This window comes from Carassius auratus, chromosome 46 (assembly GCF_003368295.1).
Source record: "Carassius auratus strain Wakin chromosome 46, ASM336829v1, whole genome shotgun sequence".
NCBI lineage: Eukaryota > Metazoa > Chordata > Actinopteri > Cypriniformes > Cyprinidae > Carassius > Carassius auratus.
The window spans coordinates 5,549,292-5,567,725 of record NC_039288.1 but is presented as its reverse complement, the minus strand read 5'-3'; the positions used below and the strand labels follow the sequence as shown (position 1 = coordinate 5,567,725).

The 18,434-nt window shown below is 37.9% G+C and overlaps 1 protein-coding gene, 1 long non-coding RNA gene and 2 pseudogenes across 3 annotated transcripts; 3 read left to right on the top strand and 1 right to left on the bottom strand.

The window, feature by feature from the left end:
- The first annotated feature begins 6,415 nt into the window (after positions 1-6,415).
- On the top strand, positions 6,416-7,878 carry LOC113063947 (claudin-4-like). Its single transcript, XM_026234418.1, has one exon. It carries the CDS (start codon positions 7,010-7,012, stop codon positions 7,445-7,447), a length of 438 nt encoding a protein of 145 aa, XP_026090203.1. The 5' UTR covers positions 6,416-7,009; the 3' UTR covers positions 7,448-7,878.
- LOC113063634 (claudin-8-like) lies at positions 7,466-8,738 on the top strand (annotated as a pseudogene).
- A 1,575-nt stretch (positions 8,739-10,313) lies between these two features.
- On the bottom strand, positions 10,314-13,118 carry LOC113063949 (uncharacterized). 2 transcript variants are annotated; one of them, XR_003278757.1, is made up of 3 exons: positions 13,039-13,118; positions 11,351-11,461; positions 10,314-10,903 (listed from the first exon to the last, which is right to left on the bottom strand). It is a non-coding gene; the product is annotated as an uncharacterized LOC113063949 (long non-coding RNA). The 2 variants fall into 2 exon arrangements; XR_003278758.1 differs by lacking the exon at positions 13,039-13,118 and adding an exon at positions 12,392-12,655.
- LOC113063948 (merlin-like) lies at positions 12,657-15,143 on the top strand (annotated as a pseudogene).
- Positions 15,144-18,434: the final 3,291 nt, after the last annotated feature.

The following is an 18,434-nucleotide window of genomic DNA, read 5'->3' as shown; positions in this document are numbered from 1 at the left end:
CACCCGACTTCAACTTGCGGTCGAGTTCCTTGCCCCTTGGGCGGCAACAAGACAAATAAATAATTATATACACTTATGATTATGTTTAATACTTTTTAAATAAGTATAAAGGTCAGTATTGTATATTATTTGATTTAAAATATTGATCAAATATAAACAAAGAAATAAGATAATTTTGCAAAACGTTAATTTCCAGCTGAATGTTTATGCATGCATGTATCATTGTTTGTGTGAAATAAATGCACACAAACACATTTATATATTTTTTTATATACGAGAGTGGCACTTACTGGGTGTATGTTGTATATTTATTATAGGCTATATACACAAATGACTGAAAAGAGAGAAGTCTCAGAGACCTTTATTTAAAATCATATTTTGCGGTTATATTTGTAGTATTTCAAGAAACAACTATATATATATATATATATATATATATATATATATATATATAGTATAAAGTAGCTGTTAAATTTGTTACTGGGTTAGTAAGTTGTCAAAGTCAGTGCTTTACAATGTAAACAGTATAAAATATATCTGCAGGGTGTACATTTTGTTGAATTCCTGACATGGCTTAGACTTGTTCTCCATTTTGTTCCACCTGTATATTGAGATGAGGAGCATGAAAACAGCATTATTACAAAGATAAACATTCAGACATGGCAACTGAGAAATGTACTGTTATGGCACCTTTTTAAACCTCTAATCAAATATGTAAAAAAAAATACTCCGTCAAGCAAGCTGGATTGTGCCCTCTTTCGAAAGGAGTCTATATACAGTACAACAGACTTCTGAATTTGGAACAAATCAAAGACAGACTTAATAATGTAGCATCACCCTCCTCCAGGATCACGTTAAGAAGAATTTCCAACAGGACAGCATCTGGCAACTATTGGGTATTACAAAAAAAAAAAAAAAGTGCCATGGTTTTGTCTCAAGATGCACATCAGTAATGTTTTTTTTTTTCCTAAATGCATGTTTACAAAAGCTACTTCAATGTTCTAAATTTAACTACAGCCTAATCCTGGCTTAATCCAAGCCCTGTCTGTGAAACTAGACCTAAAAGTTATAAGGAATTATGAACCGGTCCATTATATTTTGTATAGATTTAAAAAAAAAATTGTTTTGCATTCACATGCTTACAACTTCAACTGGTACACAGAACAGTTCTGTACATACTGCACATGCATAGTATTAGAGAAAACACACCTCAATAGTGCAAAAAAAAAAAAAAAAGGATTCTTCTTTTAAGAACTCTTAAGTTAATGTATATCACACAATCTCCTGAAAGACTAAGCATGCAAAAATATATGGTTAGTGTTGCACATTTATCTTCTATCATTCCAGTCAAACAACATTCTTTTATATTATTCAATAGACTGTTAACACACCAACAAACGTTAATATTTAATGGCACGTCAAACGTAATTATTTGAAGTTAATGGTAGGCCCCTAACAAGATACACAAACAACGTTGCTACCACTCACTAATTAGATTTCATTGAACAATTAAACCAAAGTAGGCAAAGTTACACTGTCGTTCACCAAGATAACAATTAAAATCAAACTTACAACGCAAAAAAACATTAATTACTCCGATGACCAATTTCTGAACTTACCGTTTGATCAATCGCAACCATTACTGAAGCATTTGGATGCAGTTATATCTGATTGGTTGCGCCCACGTTGGTCGATACTGATTGGCTCCCACCGAATGGCAGGTCCCGCCTACCATCCAGCTGCCAGTTACTGCCTTCCGGCTGTCAATGGCAGCCACTTCCTGCTGCCAGCTGCCGATTTTTTATCTGAACCCCTGCTGCAGCCGGATTTAACGTACAGCACTTGAATTCCCCAGTTTCTCCCGAACTACATGAAAGTAAGTGACTGTTGAACTGGGCGAAGAATAGAGTAAACTTTATTGTTCTGCTATGTGTGTCTGATATATGACTAAACACGTCGGCAAATTACATTTGATTCAATAGTTTTTGCTGCTTCCATAGACATATGTGTGTATTTTACAAACTACCAATGTATTATTTTACTAGTGATTATGTATATTTAAATGTATGAAACCAAAATAAACATTATGTGGTTGAAAACACTTCATATTAATTGTGATTATATGATAAGCTCTGAGCGCGTCCGTCTCTGGCTCAGTGCCAGCCAACGCGCGAAAGCTGTTTGAATCTGGCAGTTCTGTGACGTCACTGAACATTCTAAATCATACTCTCAGGGGCACATAAATAAGAATCCAATATATGGTGCAATAATGCTAAAAATGTTAAAATGTAATTTACATTTTAAGTTATTTTTGTTAAAATATATCTGCCGTGGAGGTATGCCCTCCCAGTGACACAACGAGGCCCCCTGGTTTTGTATGTCCTGGCGCCGACCCTGAGTGTATATAATTACTTCTTGGCTGAAAAATGGAAGTTGAAAATTTAACTGAAATAAGCACGAATCGGAGAATTTTGAGTTTAATGTGGGTTTCACTGGCTAGGACCACGCCACAAAAAAATTATGAAATTTTAGCTGAGCAGAGTGTTGGGAAAGAGGAAAAAGGGGTAGGGAAAGGAAATGGAATGATGGTCCGGTTGATCAGGGCATCTATAATTGGTGGCTCAGAGAGACTCAGGGTAAGGGCCCCATCTCTATCATATATTTAGGCCAGACAATTAGGACCCCTGATACAACCTGAAAGAAAATAGAATGTGGGATAAGGTTTGCTGAATGGATAAGAAATGGAGGGAAGGGTGGTTTCAAGGGAAAGAAACAAACAGTGCGGTATGAGGTGGCCCTATATATGGTGGTTTCGGAAGTCAGGCGATTGTTTAGGGCGTGGCCCTGGTATTGAACATCTGTTAACCAATTAACTTCATGTATTGTTAGTAAAGTAAACAATCAGATGAAGGCCATACTAGTCTTGTCCAAACGAGGGATAGCAAATCCTACAAGATCTCAGTTTAAAGACTGAAAATTGTTCAATAAATTGACTTGTAGTAAAAAATTTTACTTTAATTTTAACGGTATTGACAACATTTGTCAAGTTCTCAGATATGACAATGTATGTCCAATTAATCTAGTTTAATATTGTGAATAATAAAAAGTCCATAAAAATATTTTACTTGAAAATTGGATAACTCATTTACACAAGCCATTGTGCTTGGACCGCAATGTTCCCTTAAGTTAAACTGCATTGTTTCAGTTCCCATTCGAACGTTCACTCTTGTTATCTTTATGGGTAAAACTTTTTTCCATTCTGCTGAAGCCTGATTTGTTCACGTTTGTGTAGCTGCAAAAACCAATGGCACCAATGGTCTCTCAGTTTGGTTCACTATAGGCTACACAATCAGGGGAAGACTGCTGATCTGACAGTTGTCCACAAGGCAACCCTTCACAAGAAGGATAAGCCACAAACATTCATTGTTGACGGTTCACAGAGTGCTGTATCTAAGCATGTTAACAGAAAGTTGAGTGGAAGGAAAACGTGTGGAAGAAAAAGGATGCACAACCAACCGAGAGAACCACAGCCTTATGAGGATTGTCAAGCAAAATCAATTCAAGAATTTGAGTGAACTTCACAAGGAATGGACTGAGGCTTGGGTCAAGGCATCAAGAGCCACCACACACAGACATGTCAAGGAATTTGCTGAACCACAGACAATGTCATCTTACCTGGTCTAAGGAAAGAAGAACTGGACTGTTGCCCAGTGGTCCATTGTCCTCTTTTCAGATGAAAGCAAGTTTTGTCTTTTATTTGGAAACCAAGCTCCTAGAGTCTGGAGGAAGGGTGGAGAAGCTCATAGCCCAAGTTTCTTGAAGTCCAGTGTTAAGTTTCCACAGTCTGTGATGATTTGGGGTGCAATGTCATCTGCGGATGTTGGTCCATTGTGTGTGTTTTTTTTAACTAAAGTCACTGCACCCGTTTACCAAGACATTTTGGAGCACTTCATGCTTCCTTCTGCTGACCAGCTTTTTGAAGATTCTGATTTCTTTTTCCAGCAGGATTTGGCACCTGCCCACACTGCCAAAAGCAGCTGGTTGGTTAAATGGCCATGGTGTTGGTGTGCTTGATTGGCCAGTAAACTCACCAGACCTGAACCTTGACCTTTTGTCAAGAGGAAAATGAGGAAAAAAAGAGACCAAAAAATACAGATGAGCCAAAAGCCACTGCCAAAAAAACCTGGGCTTCCGTACCACCTCAGCAGTGCCACAAACTGATCACCTCCATGCCATGCCGATTTGGGGCAGTAATCAAAGCAAAACTAGTCCCTACCGATTATAGAGTACATGTTGTCCCCTTGGAATTATAAGGTTCTATCTCCATTCCGAGTAGTTTTGAGATATTGAGCGTCAGAGTTTTTGCATTCCATTTGACTGTAGATAGAACCTTATTGTTATTTTTAAAGGTCCCCTTCTTCTTGATTACATGTTTTAAACTTTAGTTAGTGTGTAATGCTGTTGTTAGAGTACAAATAATATCTGTAAATTTCTAAAGCTCAAAGTTAAATGCCATACGAGATATTTTATTAAACAGAATTTCGCCTACAAAAAACAACCCATTTGGACTACATCCCTCTAGTTCCTGCAGTAATGACGTCACTAAAACAGTTTTTTGACTAACCTCCGCCCACATGAATTCACAAAAATAACACTGTTATTTTTATCTCTGAGTCCAATCATCTTTGTTTGGCCTTCCCAGGGACGGTGTACTTGAAGATTAATGGTTACAATTTATGTTTAACTCAGTTCCCGAAAATTATAATCCACATGTAAAACTATGTGCAGCACATTTTGCTGAGGACAGCTTGCTGAGGACAACTTCATCTCTCAATCAGTTTAATGCCGGATTCGCACAAAGATTGTCTGTATATTTGGCTGTGTTGGGCCTGTGCGGTACTATCCTGGTGTGTGTATTGCCTATGTGTAAAGTGACGGCCTTTGTGGGAGCAAACATCATGACGGCACAGTTTTTCTGGGAAGGCTATGGATGAACTGAATCCTGCAGAGCAGCAGTCACATGCAGTGCAAAGCATCTGACACAAGATCTCCAGGCAGCTCGAGCTTTGATCTGCGCCTCTAAGCAATTTGTTTAGATAGTTATCAAGCTTATTAAGGTCTTCTCATTATAAATATACCTTTTCTTTTTATGTTTTTTAGATTTCTGGTTGCCCTTAGATTTACCAACAAGTAAAAAAACAGCGATTTCAAATGTGACCCTGAAGCACAAAACCAGTCTTAAGTCGCTGGGGTTTATTTTTAGCAATAGCAAAAAAAAAAAAAAAAAACATTGTATGGGTCAAAATTATCGATTTTTCTTTTATGTCAAAAATAATTAGGATATTAATTAAAGATCATGTTCCATGAAGATAGTTTGTACATTTCCTACCATAAGAATAAAAAAATCAAAAGAGCAAGAGGGTAGCAGTAACATTTCAACTGATAAACATTTACACAGCCATTTATGGTAATCTATGCTATTAGAAGTTATATACTATATATGTATTTATCTTTTTTTTTTCTTTTTTTTTTACATTTCTGAACCTCATAGAAATGTGGTGAGTGTTGTGCTGTAACACTGTGTAATACTGAGCTGATTAAATATTTTGTGGTAAGACCACTGACCAATGTTAACTGCTTGCAGACAAGCTATCAGTACGAATGCAGAAAGTACAGGCACGTCTGCCTAAAAAAAAAACAGCCATCTGTTACCCATATCTAACCCAGTTGCATTCCGTGGGGGTGGTCACTTCAACCCATGACTCAAAAAAAAAAAAAATCTTGATAACGGTGTAAAAATATCTCAATTCATGGGAAAGCCGCTGACTTGGTAACACAGGAAGAGAAACATATACGTGATAATGTCAAGTATACTTCATATACACCAACTGTATTATGTATTTTGAAAATTCATAGATTCAAACATTTCAAACATAGGCCTTCTGAAGCAACAATATGTATTTGTGTATAAAGTATCCATATTTAATTAACTTAAACCTTAATCTCTAGCTTCCGCTAAGTGTCATACGTTCGTTCACAAGATAGTTGTGTCCAGCAGATGATGTAGGAAAAGCATAAGCACCAGTGAGAATATGCTTGTCTGGCAAGAAAAAAAAGTTTTGTTTACAGCAAAGGAAAACCAGTGTCCTCTTGGCTTATAGCGAAATCCAAAATTTTTCTTTACAAAACGTGTTTTGTACTACTAATTTATGACCGGTGTTTTGTTTTGCTTTCTCCTCTGTGCTTCCACGTTCGTCACTTCTGCATTCATCCTTACGTTTGCCAATGTCCTACGTCATCCGCTGGACGAAGACCACTGTAGTGAATGAACAGGGCTCTCTTCCACCCTCAGTACCCATGGCTGAAGTGGCCTTGAGCAAGGCACTGAATCCCCAGTTGCTCCCCGGATGCCCATTTCTCAGGGTGTGTGTTCACTTCTCACTGCTGTGTGTGTGCACTTGGATGACTTAAATGCAGAGTAACAATTCCAGGTATGGGTTACCATATTGGCAACTGTCACGACTTTGACTTTTCGAGTATTTGACACTTAGCACTTTAAAAAAAATCAAGTAGTGTATCCAAGCCTTAAAGATGTTTTTCTGATAATGTGTAATAGTTTTTAATTTCGTAGTCAACTTTATTACTATAATTTACACTCAAAAAGATGATAGACATTCAAATTCATATATTAAAACGATTTTCTTTTTACATAACATAGGCTTGATTAGACTTTAAACTAAATTTTCGAATCAAAACATGTCCAGCTTCTAATGCGGGTCCATTTGAACTTGTTTGGCAGCTTTGGCTTAACATTCGGTATGACCAGTATTAGGAGGAAACAAGTCTAGCTAGTTAGACCTTACAACTGGTTTCCCTACCACATTTTTTGTATACAGCCATACCTATAAGTGAGAGCTACATATGACAATACAGAGACATTGGTAACGCTGTTAGAGATAACAGCAGTGTCTTCCTGAATTCATTCCTTCAAGGCAATAAGTTAAGAAACATGGTGTCTGCGGGACTTCAGATCTTGGGCATCTGCCAGGCTACACTCGGCTTCTTGGGAAGCAGCATTGTCTGTGGCTTGCCCAAATGGAAGGTGACGGCATTCATTGGATCCAACATTGTGACCAAGCAGAACTTTTGGGAAGGTTTATGGATGAACTGTGTGGTTCAGAGCACAGGACAGATGCAGTGTAAAGTGTACGACATTCTGCTGGCTCTTCCTCAAGATCTGCAGGGCACCCAAGCCTTGGTGATCATCGCCATTATCGCTGACATTGCAACACGTATGACGTTCTTTCTTATGACTGATATTGTGAGAGGTCAAGGAAGTTATAACTGTTTATCTAGGAGCATTCTTCAAAATATCTTCTATTATGTTGCACAGAGGAACATCATTTCAGAATCTTCATTTATTATAATTTATACCATATTCAAATGATTATGGCATCAGTTATGAATGGGATATAAAGGCCGCCTTAGTGGTCAGATCTACAAACAAATCTCTAAAAGTTGAAACAGAAAAACAAAAGCTTGAGATCGAAACTGCATCTGGATACCTGAATGCAAGTGAGGCACAAACACCTGAGCCCTTTTCAGAAGTCTCATGCAAATTCCCAAATAAAAATGGGCCCATGTCATCCAAGTCTAGAAGTTGGAATATGGTTAGTCTGTTAGCATGCAGACTAATGGAGACATGGTCTGTTTAACCGTATTCACCTCTTCATTCATTCATCTTTTTAGCATATAAACATCACATCACTGTCCACTGTACACCATTGTAACTTCTGAAATGATGTGGGAGGGCTTTTGGAAGAGCTGCATGATCCGAAGCACAGGCCAAATGCAGTGCAAACCTTATGAGTCCCCACTCACACAGGCACAGATCTGCAGGCCGCTCGGGCCCTCACAGCGATGCCGATCCTTTTGGGAGCAGTGGGTCTTGTTTTTGCCTTCATAGGAGGAAAATACACCATCTTCATGAACCAATTCAAAAGATCCGAAGGAAGAACCGCCACAGCAGCTGGCGTCACATCCATGTTTGCTGGAGTTCTCTGCCTGCCTGTTTCCTGGTCAGTTGTGGTGAAAGTTTTTTTACAACCCACAGATGGCTGACTCACAGCGAAGGGAGATCGGTGGTGACATTTACATATGTCGGTTGGGGTGCATCCATCATCCTGATATTTGGTTGAGGAATGCTCTGCACCACCATCTGTAAAGACAAAACAGAAGATGACGGCAGTCGTTCAGTGAAGTATCTGATCGTGCGCTCTTTGCAGGTAGGTTCCAGAAAGGTGGGCTCCCACAGGAGGCAGCCCATCTCTGTGAGGACGCTGCACAGTGGCGCTCCATCTGTCAGGTCCCAGTAGAGTCAGAAAGCCCTTTTGAATCACGGCACACCTCCTTCTGTGGGCTCCCATGAGAGCAGGCCGTCAACTACAAAGTCTCAGCTTGCCAGAGCCGAATCGATGCCAGTCTGAGCAGGACGAGGGAGTGTCGACTAAGTCCCATCTGATTGATGATGGGTTGGATCAGATACTGGCCACCTCTGAATTGAATATGCTTTCAGACATATATTTGATTAATGAGGAGACACCGAAAATCCAAGATATGTATTTATTAAGGGATTTACATGCACTTGGGCAGTCATGTATTGCCACTGTGAAAATGAAGAATGTGTGATAAAAGTACTATATATGTTACGGAGCCCCCCACATGACATGCAAGAAAAAATAAATAAATAGTGAGCACGATTTACTAATTCGTTCCCTCAATGTACTAAAACGTGCACACGATTACTATTGCATTCCCTCGATTTACTATTGTGTTCACTCGATTTGCTAAATCGTGCGCACAATTTATAAATCGAGGGAATGCAATAGTAATAATGTGCATGTTTTAGTACATTGAGGGAACGAATTAGTAAATTGTGCACATGATTTGGCTTAATATTTATTCCTGCATGTCATGTGCGGGGCTCTGTAATATGTTATTAGCTGAACATTAGTTTTATTTAAAATTAATAATGATCTCATTTGCTTATTTAGTTTTTTATATTTATTTATTTAGAGAATTTGAGGCACTTTAGAAAGTGCAGCTGATTGAGATGAAGATTTGCACTGTAAATTACACTCAGGCCTCAGGAGTTATGATTATTATTATTGTTTTATAGTTCATTTTAATAGCTTCCATTCATTTTATACCTTAATGTGTGTATATTTACACTATTTAGTGCATGTTCCTGATTGTATGTGGTAAAAATGTTTTTCCATCATGTTATTTGAATACATAATGTAATTTACTCTACTTAGCTGTGTTCTCCTTTATTGGGTAAAAAATTAAAAAAAGACATATAAAAACACATAGAACAAACATATACAAAATTCTCAGTTTCGTTTAAATAGTAGGTTGTCTTCCTGCTAGGAAATGAACATATTTCTAGTTGAAATAGTCATAAAAGCACAGCTATATGATCTTTGTCACACGGTGGTCTTCCAGAGATGGACAATGGTTCGTTTCAAATGTTACAAGGGAGGGAAAAGAACCCTCTGTTCATTGTTAACCTTCCATGTATGTCAGCTCGAGCCCTGAATGAAACGGCAGATCCAGGCCAAACCGGTTTAACAGACAGTATCACTTCATGAAAATTCTTTGCATTTTTGTCTGGACACAGAGTGTTTAAAAAGAGTCCAACATAATGTGTTGTAGTGAAGCCTAAGCTAAAGAGATAAAAAAGAAAGGAAGAAGAAAAACTCTTAATATTTATTCATTTTGCTTAAAAAATTGAATTAGCTCTTCTATGTTATGAAATATAGAGTAAACACTTCCTGAATGCCTTTGCATACACTCTTATAATATTTGTTTAGTCACAGCACTGTTTCTCCCTATTCTGCATGTTTCTAAAAAGAAATGCAAAGCATAAATCGTAATATTTTGGAAATTGTTAATTCACTTACTCATGTATATTTGTCTCTTAAATATGGACGAATTGTCACAAAATCAAATGTATTGTATTGGTTTCTATTGAGTATGTTTATTTATGCACATATGGTATAGCGTTCTTGGATATTGAGTAACACTTTATTTTAAGGTGTCTTTGTTACAGTTTAATTATACATTTAAGTACTGTGTAATATTAATAAACTACATGTACTTACTGTAAGGTTAGGGTTAGGATTAGGGTTTGTCTTACTTGCTTGGAATCATGCTTAATTAATTGTTATTATAATAGTAATTACAAGGTGTAACAAGGAAACCTTAAAATAAAGTGATTATGAAATTTTCTTGTAAAATAGCACACACTCACAATCTGTTTGTGTGTTTTATTTGTCGCATGACACCAGCGGAAATAAAACAGTTTCGAAAGTTTAGCGGTCAGAGTATCGAGGAGTGGCAAACTGAAAGGTTAGATGTAACTAGGGAAAGGCAGATTTGTGACCACACACCTTCAATATTTTCTTACAAAATCCTTTAGGTTCATGGACTTTACTTGAACAATGTAAAGTTTTGCACTGTGTACCAGTGCCAGGTTAAATAATTTGGTGCCAATACAAACAGATAGATCACGTTTGAACTTTTCTCTGTCACTAGCTTCTCTGGAGAACAAAGGTATTGTCAAAACAAGTGATACTATGATTTCTAAAAAAATACCACCACCTATTGGTGGAATAAGCTGCATGGATTCTTGAGAACATTTGGTCACCGGGTTACTCTTGTGTGATCCTAAAATCATGGATTGCATCTAAAACTTTTCTGATACAAATAAATGGGACCTGGAATGTACCCGCTGTCCTTCTTCCACTCCTCCACCTCAACTACAGTCACACATCTCCATTTCTGCTCGTCCTCCAGTGCTCTGATCATCTGCTCCAGCTCAGCCTTGTACTCCCGGTTATTACTGTTCCAAAAGGGCATATCAAAAAGCCATGTTTTATGATTCAGGCTATTAGTTTTAACACCTCAAACATGGGTGAATCAAAATGTGGATTCTTTACTGTATGTCAGACTGATCCAGCAAATTCATTTCAACACTGTTATGGTTTTAATAACTCTGTAATAACTGGTTATCTTTATTACAAACAGTCTGATATAGCAACATGACATCTAAAACAGGCATTCCTGATAAGAAAATACAGATTACATTTTGAAAGTTAAAGCCTAAAATGAAAACCCACAGCATGGTAACAAGCTTCAATAGTATTTTCATCTTGACCGAGCAGGCATTGCATAAGCTGCTGATAAAGTCCAGTTTTCATTTTCTTCAGCTTTTTTTGTCACCCCTAACTTCACCAGGTTCATCACGTTCTCTTGTGCCCACCAAAAATGCAAGTAAAGCAATGCTTACATGTGCAGAGATCACATCCTGGACAGCGGCCTTCTCTCTGTCACCTCTGAAAAATGAGCTCACACACTCATCTGCCAACAAGAGGGCACGGTAATCCAGTAGAGCTATATCCTGAGAAATCAAATTACACATGAAACTGTTTTACTGGGAAAAGTCCTATAGGGCAATTTCTTACAGAATATTTTTATGACCTCTTTACAAGTCCATACATTTATATGAGGTTTATATAAATGTTAAAGATATATGTACACATATACAGGAGTACTGCTGATTGCTTTTGGATAAAATCATGCATATATATGCATTTGTAAATATACAGAGCTGGGTTGATTACGAATTGTAATCTGTAGCTGATTCCAAATTGTAGTTAATAACTAGTATTAGTTAGTAACGTAATCCACTACATTACACACTTTAGGTAATATAATTAGACTACTTTTAGATTACTTTTTACCTAACTCGTTTATCACATTTATTTAAATAGGACAGTCTTGTGGCAATATGGCTGTGACATAAAAATACAAAGAGTAAGATATTTCATTCTCTTTACATACAAAATGCATTAAACGTGATATTACATTAAGGTTTCCCAAACTAGGGTTTGTGAAGGAACTGAAGGGGGTTTACGAGTGTAATGAAAAGCTAATAATTAATTAAATCATAACAATGTTGAAATTGAAACAAATTATTTTGAAATAATTCAAACTAAAAAAACTTATTGAGGAAATGAAATATTTTATTTTGTATTTTACTGTTTGAAAGACATAGAAATACATGGTTAAATAACCTACAGTGATAATTCAAATAAAAACTGATGTGTTTATCAGTGCTTTATGCAATGTTGAAATACTTCTTAAACCTGAAGTGATGCTTGTAAATCCAGTGGTCAAATTCTGAATGTATAGGTGGTGGGCTAAAAAAAATTTTTTTTTTAAACATTACACATTAAACCAATTTAATAAAACACATTTGAAAATAGTATCACGATTTAATTAATCAGTACCTCATTCAAATGTTATTTAGCTGAGAGCGTGCACTTACATCACTGCAGTATTGAAAATTCCTTAAATTCTATTCTTCGTCCTTCCAGTAGAGGGTGGCAAAGAAAATCAACAACAAAGTATCCCAAACAAACTCCCCACTCAAGAAAACATCAGATTTATATTCCACAATCGCCCAACCTATGGCTTAATAAGAAAATGGACGCTTTTAAAGAGTTTTAAACACTTTTCGACTGCTTCACAGAGATTTCCATGTAGGGGAGCACACCAAATCCGGTTTGCATTGTTGTGGTTTAGCGGAGACTGGAAAACTCCTCGCCGTGGATCGGGCCTATTTCAGCTCATAACATATTCAAGGTAACCGATTGATATTTAGCTGGTTTCCTTCCTAAATCCTAAAAATTAATATATATTCGCAGATATTTTCTTTACAGTTTAACTTGACATTTCGCCGCTGCAAACGGAGTAAATACGCTAGCGTATGTCTATCTTATGTTAGGTTTTAAGAAAGAAGCTCGAGCTTTGCTAAGTCTTATAACGTTACTTCTTGCTGGCTCGCTTTAGAATGGCAGACTGTGTCTGACTCAGAAAAGGGTGAAGACTGATTTTGTTTTCCATGAACATGAATAAAGTCGTTAATACATGGCATTGTATGTAAAAAAAATCATTCGCGTGTGTGCGACTTACCTGTGGTCGTCTGACCCCATGCATCTTCAATGTGAGTTGTGAAAGTAGCACTTAGGATAAATAGAAACATGTTACACTCATGATAATGCAAAGAAGGTGAATTATTTAATTAATAATTATTTGACATTAAAAAAAAAAAACTGGGACTTGAGTATAAAGTACAAAGAGTACACAATGAGAAAGTACTTGACTTTCACAGTCTTTGTTTTCAGGTGCTTAAGGAATCACAATGTCAATTTTAAGTCTGAAGAAGAAGCAACCAAAGACTTTTAAAGTCAAAGTCAGCACCATGGATGCTGAAATGGAATTCAGTTGTGAGGTATGGAAACATATATGAAAATACAAAACTGTGATTTGGTTTGGTCTGCCTGTATAATCATGTTTTTTGGTTTATATGTGTCTTATAGGTCAAATGGAAAGGGAAGGATTTGTTTGACCTGGTGTGTCGGACCATTGGTTTGAGGGAAACCTGGTTCTTTGGACTTCGATACACAGTGAAAGACACTTATGCCTGGCTGAAGCCTGATAAACGGGTGAGATGTGCAGTGCAGAGCTGGTGCTGAGAGCATTATATAGTAATATAGGAATACCCTGACGAGTTTTTTGTTTTTTTTAAAAAATCCGTCTAGGTTTTGGATCAAGAAGTTCCAAAGGACTCCCCGATAACATTTCATTTTCTTGCAATTCTTCCCCGAGAAAGTTGAGGATGAGCTTGTTCAGGAAATTACTCAGCACCTCTTCTTCTTACAAGTATGTGGGAGTTGTTCTTGTGAATCTGGCATGATTTCTCTCCGTGATGGTTTTATCTGCTCTACAGAAACCTCTTTTTTGGTTTGCAATGATTTATCTAGTTTTCTTTGAGCAAAGGTCTTCTAGAGTTGAAAGACTCTCCCATTTTATTTTTTTACCAAGGGTCAAAAAGCAGATACTAGATGAGGAGATATTTTGCTCTCCAGAAGCCTCTGTTCTTTTGGCGTCGTATGCTGTTCAAGCCAAGGTAGGTCTCTGTATCAGTGTTTGATCTAATTATTATATAGTGTCTAATATTAAATATTTCCTGTTTGTCTTCCTTACTGTAGTATGGGGACTATGATCCAAACTTTCACAAGCCAGGTTTCTTAGCTCAAGATGAACTCTTGCCCAAAAGAGTGAGTAATGGCTGTACCACTTGAGAATGGGTTCATTTATCAATCTCCAGCATCTGCATATATTAACCTGGCTTGTGTGTTTAATTGTCTAGGTGCTGATGCAGTACCAGATGACAGCAGACATGTGGGAAGAGAAGATAACAGCTTGGTATGCTGAACACAGAAAACATCAACAAGGTAAGACCGTGCATGTCCTGTTGTGTCCAAGTCAGCCGCCTGGCCATGAAAGGCACACTGTGTTTGTTTTTGTGTTTGTAGGGATGAAGCTGAGATGGAGTATCTAAAAATAGCGCAGGATCTAGAGATGTATGGAGTTAGTTACTTTTCTATTACAGTAAGTCTCTATTTTTATTTATTAAATATTTCTTTATTGGAAGAAAATAATACAAAAATAATACAAAATCTCACAGCAAAACAAGAAGGGACACAGAGCTGCTTCTTGGAGTTGATGCTCAGGGTCTTCACATTCTACAACCCCAACAATAAGCTTAGCCCCAACAAATCCTTCCCCTGGAGTGGAATCCGAAACATCTCATACAGCGAGAAAGAGGTTGGGAGGAAAGAAAATCCTGACCAAAAATAAAAATGAAAATACAAAATGATGTAAACATACCATTTGTGTTTTTTCTTAGTTTACTATCAAACCGTTGGACAAGAAAAAGGACGTTTTTAAATTCTACTCCTCTCAGCTCAGAGTGAACAAACTGGTGAGTTACTTTATAAGTGTTTCTGTAATAAGTGTTTCAAAACAGTTGCTAATGTCATTTGTGTAAATTAGATCTTACAGCTGTGTATTGGGAACCACGACCTGTTTCATGAGGAGGAGGAAGGTGGATTCCATAGAGGTTCAACAGATGAAGGCACAGGCCAAAGAAGAGAAGGCCAGGAAAAAGGTCTGTTGCATTTCTTAAGATTTGTTCTCTTCAGTTCTTTTGAATTATTCATTTAATGTTTATTGTGCTAATCGAGCATTCATTTAAAGGGTTAGTTCACCCAATAATCAAAATTATTTCATTAATAACCCTCATGTCGTTGCAAACCCGTGAGACCTCCGTTCATCCTCGGAACACAGTTTAAGATATTTTAGATTTAGTCCAACAGCTCTCTGTCCCGCCATTGAAAGTGTGTGTACGTCATACTGACCATGTCCAGAAATGTAAGAAAAACATCTTCAAAGTAGTCCATGTGACATCAGAGGGTCAGTTAGAATTTTTTTGAAGCATCGAAAATAAATTTTGGTCCAAAAATAGCAAAAGCTATGACTTTATTCAGCGTTGTCTTCTCTTCCGTGTCTGTTGTGAGTGCATTCACTGCAGTGTAGTGATATCCGGTTAGCGAACGAATCACTCAATGTAACCAGATCTTCTTGAACCAGTTCACCAAATCGAACTGAATCGTTTGAAATGGTTCGCATCTCAAATAAGCATTAATCCACAAATGACTTAAGCTGTTAACTTTAATGTGGCTGACACTCCCTCTGAGTTAAAACAAAATCAATATCCCGGTGTAATTCATTTACTCAAACAGTACACTGACTGAACTGCTGTGAAGAGAGAAGATGAACACCGAGCCCGAGGCCAGATAACGAACAATAGACTGACTCGTTCTTGAGTCAAGAACTGGTTGCATCGGTTTTCGGATCACTAGTAGTTCTTTCGGACAGTTCGATTCAATAAACCGGTTGAAGAAAATGTTTCACCGGTTCTTTTGCGCTCAACATATTGGCATCATTGGCGATGATTGCCCTTGATTCAAGCCTTCGGTTTACCCGCGCTCATAACACTAGCACAGAATCAGTTCAGAATCAATCACCAAAAGAATCAGTTCAGTTCAGACGCCCTGTGTGTCGGTCTGCTTCACGCTGAATCACACATGCGCAGTATCATCAGCTCCTCGGTTCTCGAATCAGACGCGTCTGACAGAAACTGTTCTTGAGAACGAGTCAATGTTGTGTTCGTTATCTGGCTCAGCTCGGTGTTCATCTTCAGTTCTCTCTTCACAGCAGTTCAGTCAGAGTACTGTTTGAGTACACAAATTACTCCGGGATATTGGAGTGTCAGCCACATTAAAAAAGTTAACAGCTTAAGACATTTGTGGATTAATGCTTATTGGAGACGTGAACCGTTTTAAATGATTCAGTTCAATTTGGTGAACTGGTTCAAAAAGATCCGGTTACATCAAATTATTCGTTCGTGAACCGGATATCACAAACTCCAGTGTTTTGAAATCTCACAACAGACCGCAAGAGAAGACAATGCTGAATAAAGTCGCGTTTTTTGCTATTTTTGGACCAAAATGTATTTTCAATGCTTCAAAAAATTCTAACTGACCCTCTGATGTCACATGGACTACTTTGATGGTGTTTTTGTTACCTTTCTGGACATGGACAGTATACCATACACACAGTTTCAATGGAGGGACTGAGAGCTCTCCGACTAAATCTAAAATATCTTAAACTGTGTTCTGAAGATGAACGGAGGTCTCACAGGTTTGGAACGACATGAGGGTGAGTTATTAATGACATAATTTTTTTTTTATTGGGTGAACTAACCCTTTAAATATAATGAACCATACGCCTATAAGCATTAACAAAACATGGAGGCTTAATATATACCAACTTATACGTTTAGCTTCAGTATGGGCAGGATAAGGCACAACACTGTTCAAAACTTTGGTGTAAGTAAATTTGTTACAGGTACACCTCAGTAAATTTAGAATGTCGTGGAAAAGTTCTTTTATTTCAGCGATTCAACTCATATTGTGAAACTTGTGTATTAAAAAAATTCAGTGTACATAGACTGAAGTGGTCTAAGTCTTTTGGTTCTTTTAATTGTGATGATTTTGGCTCACATTTAACAAAAACCCACCAGTCTCAACAAATTAGAAAACTTAATGAGACAAATAAAAAATTTTTTTAGTGAATTGTTGGCCTTCTGGAAAGTGTGTTCATTTACTGTACATGTACTCAATACTTGGTAGATGGTTGTTTTGCTTTAATTACTGCCCCAATTTGACGTGGCGTGGAGGTGATCAGTTTGTGGCACTGCTGAGGTGGTATGGAAGGTTTCTTTGATGGTGGCTTTCAGCTCATCTGCATTTTTTGGTCTTTTCTTTCACATCTTCATCTTGACAATAGCCCATAGATTGGGTTCAGGTCTGAAGAGTTTGCTGGCCAGTCAAGCACACCAACACCATGGTCATTTAACCAACTTATGTTGCTTTTGGCAGTGTGGGCAGGTGCCAAATCCTTCTGGAAAATTAAATTAGCATCTAAAAATGCTGGTCAGCAGAAGGAGGCATGAAGTGCTCCAAAATTTCTTGGTAAACGGGTGCAATGACTTTGGTTCTCAAAAAACACATTGGACCAACGCCAGCAGATGACATTGCAGCCCAAATGATCACATACTGTGGAAACTTGATGCTGGACTTAAATCAACTTGGGCTATGAGCTTCTCCACCCTTCTTCCAGACTCTAGGACCTGGGTTTCCAAATGAAACTTGCTCTCATCTGAAAAGAGGATTTGGACCAATGGCAGCAGTCCAGTTCTTCTTCTCTGTGTCTGTGGTTCAGCAAATTCCTTGACACATCTGTGTGTGGTGGCCCTTGATGCCTCAGTCCATTCCTTGTGAAGTTCACTCAAATTCTTAAATCAATTTTGCTTGACAATCCTCATATGGCTGTGGTTCTCTCGGTTGGTTGTGGATCTTTTTTTCCACACTTTTTCCTTCCACTCAACTTTCTGTTAACATGCTTAGATACAGCACTCTGTGAACAGCCAGCTTCTTTGGCATTGAATGTTTGTGGCTTACCCTCCTTGTCAGGGGTGTCAATAGCCGTGTTTCTACTATCGAGCTAAGACCGGGCGTGCTAGTGCGTGCCAGGGCCAGTCGCGTTTCAACTGTCACTTCCGGGGCTTAATCGTGCCTCGCCGTGGCTTCCTTGGGGCCAACGGCCAGGTTTTTTCGGCCCGACAAAATCCTTTGGCCAAAGCGGGCCAGCTGGGGCTAGAGGAGGGGTTACGAACAAAGGCGGAGTTTCTACGTGTCTGGAGAGTTTCAGCGCGGATCATTTCAGAAAGATAACAACTTTAAACCACAGCATTAAATACTTTTTAAAACTCAGTTGAGCTTCAAACTACTCTTAGTCAGCAGCGAGTGTTTTGAAATAACTTGATCCGATGTGGATTATAATCACTAACAAGGCAGAAATATTTATAAGCGATATTGTAAAAGACTATGCACGATAAA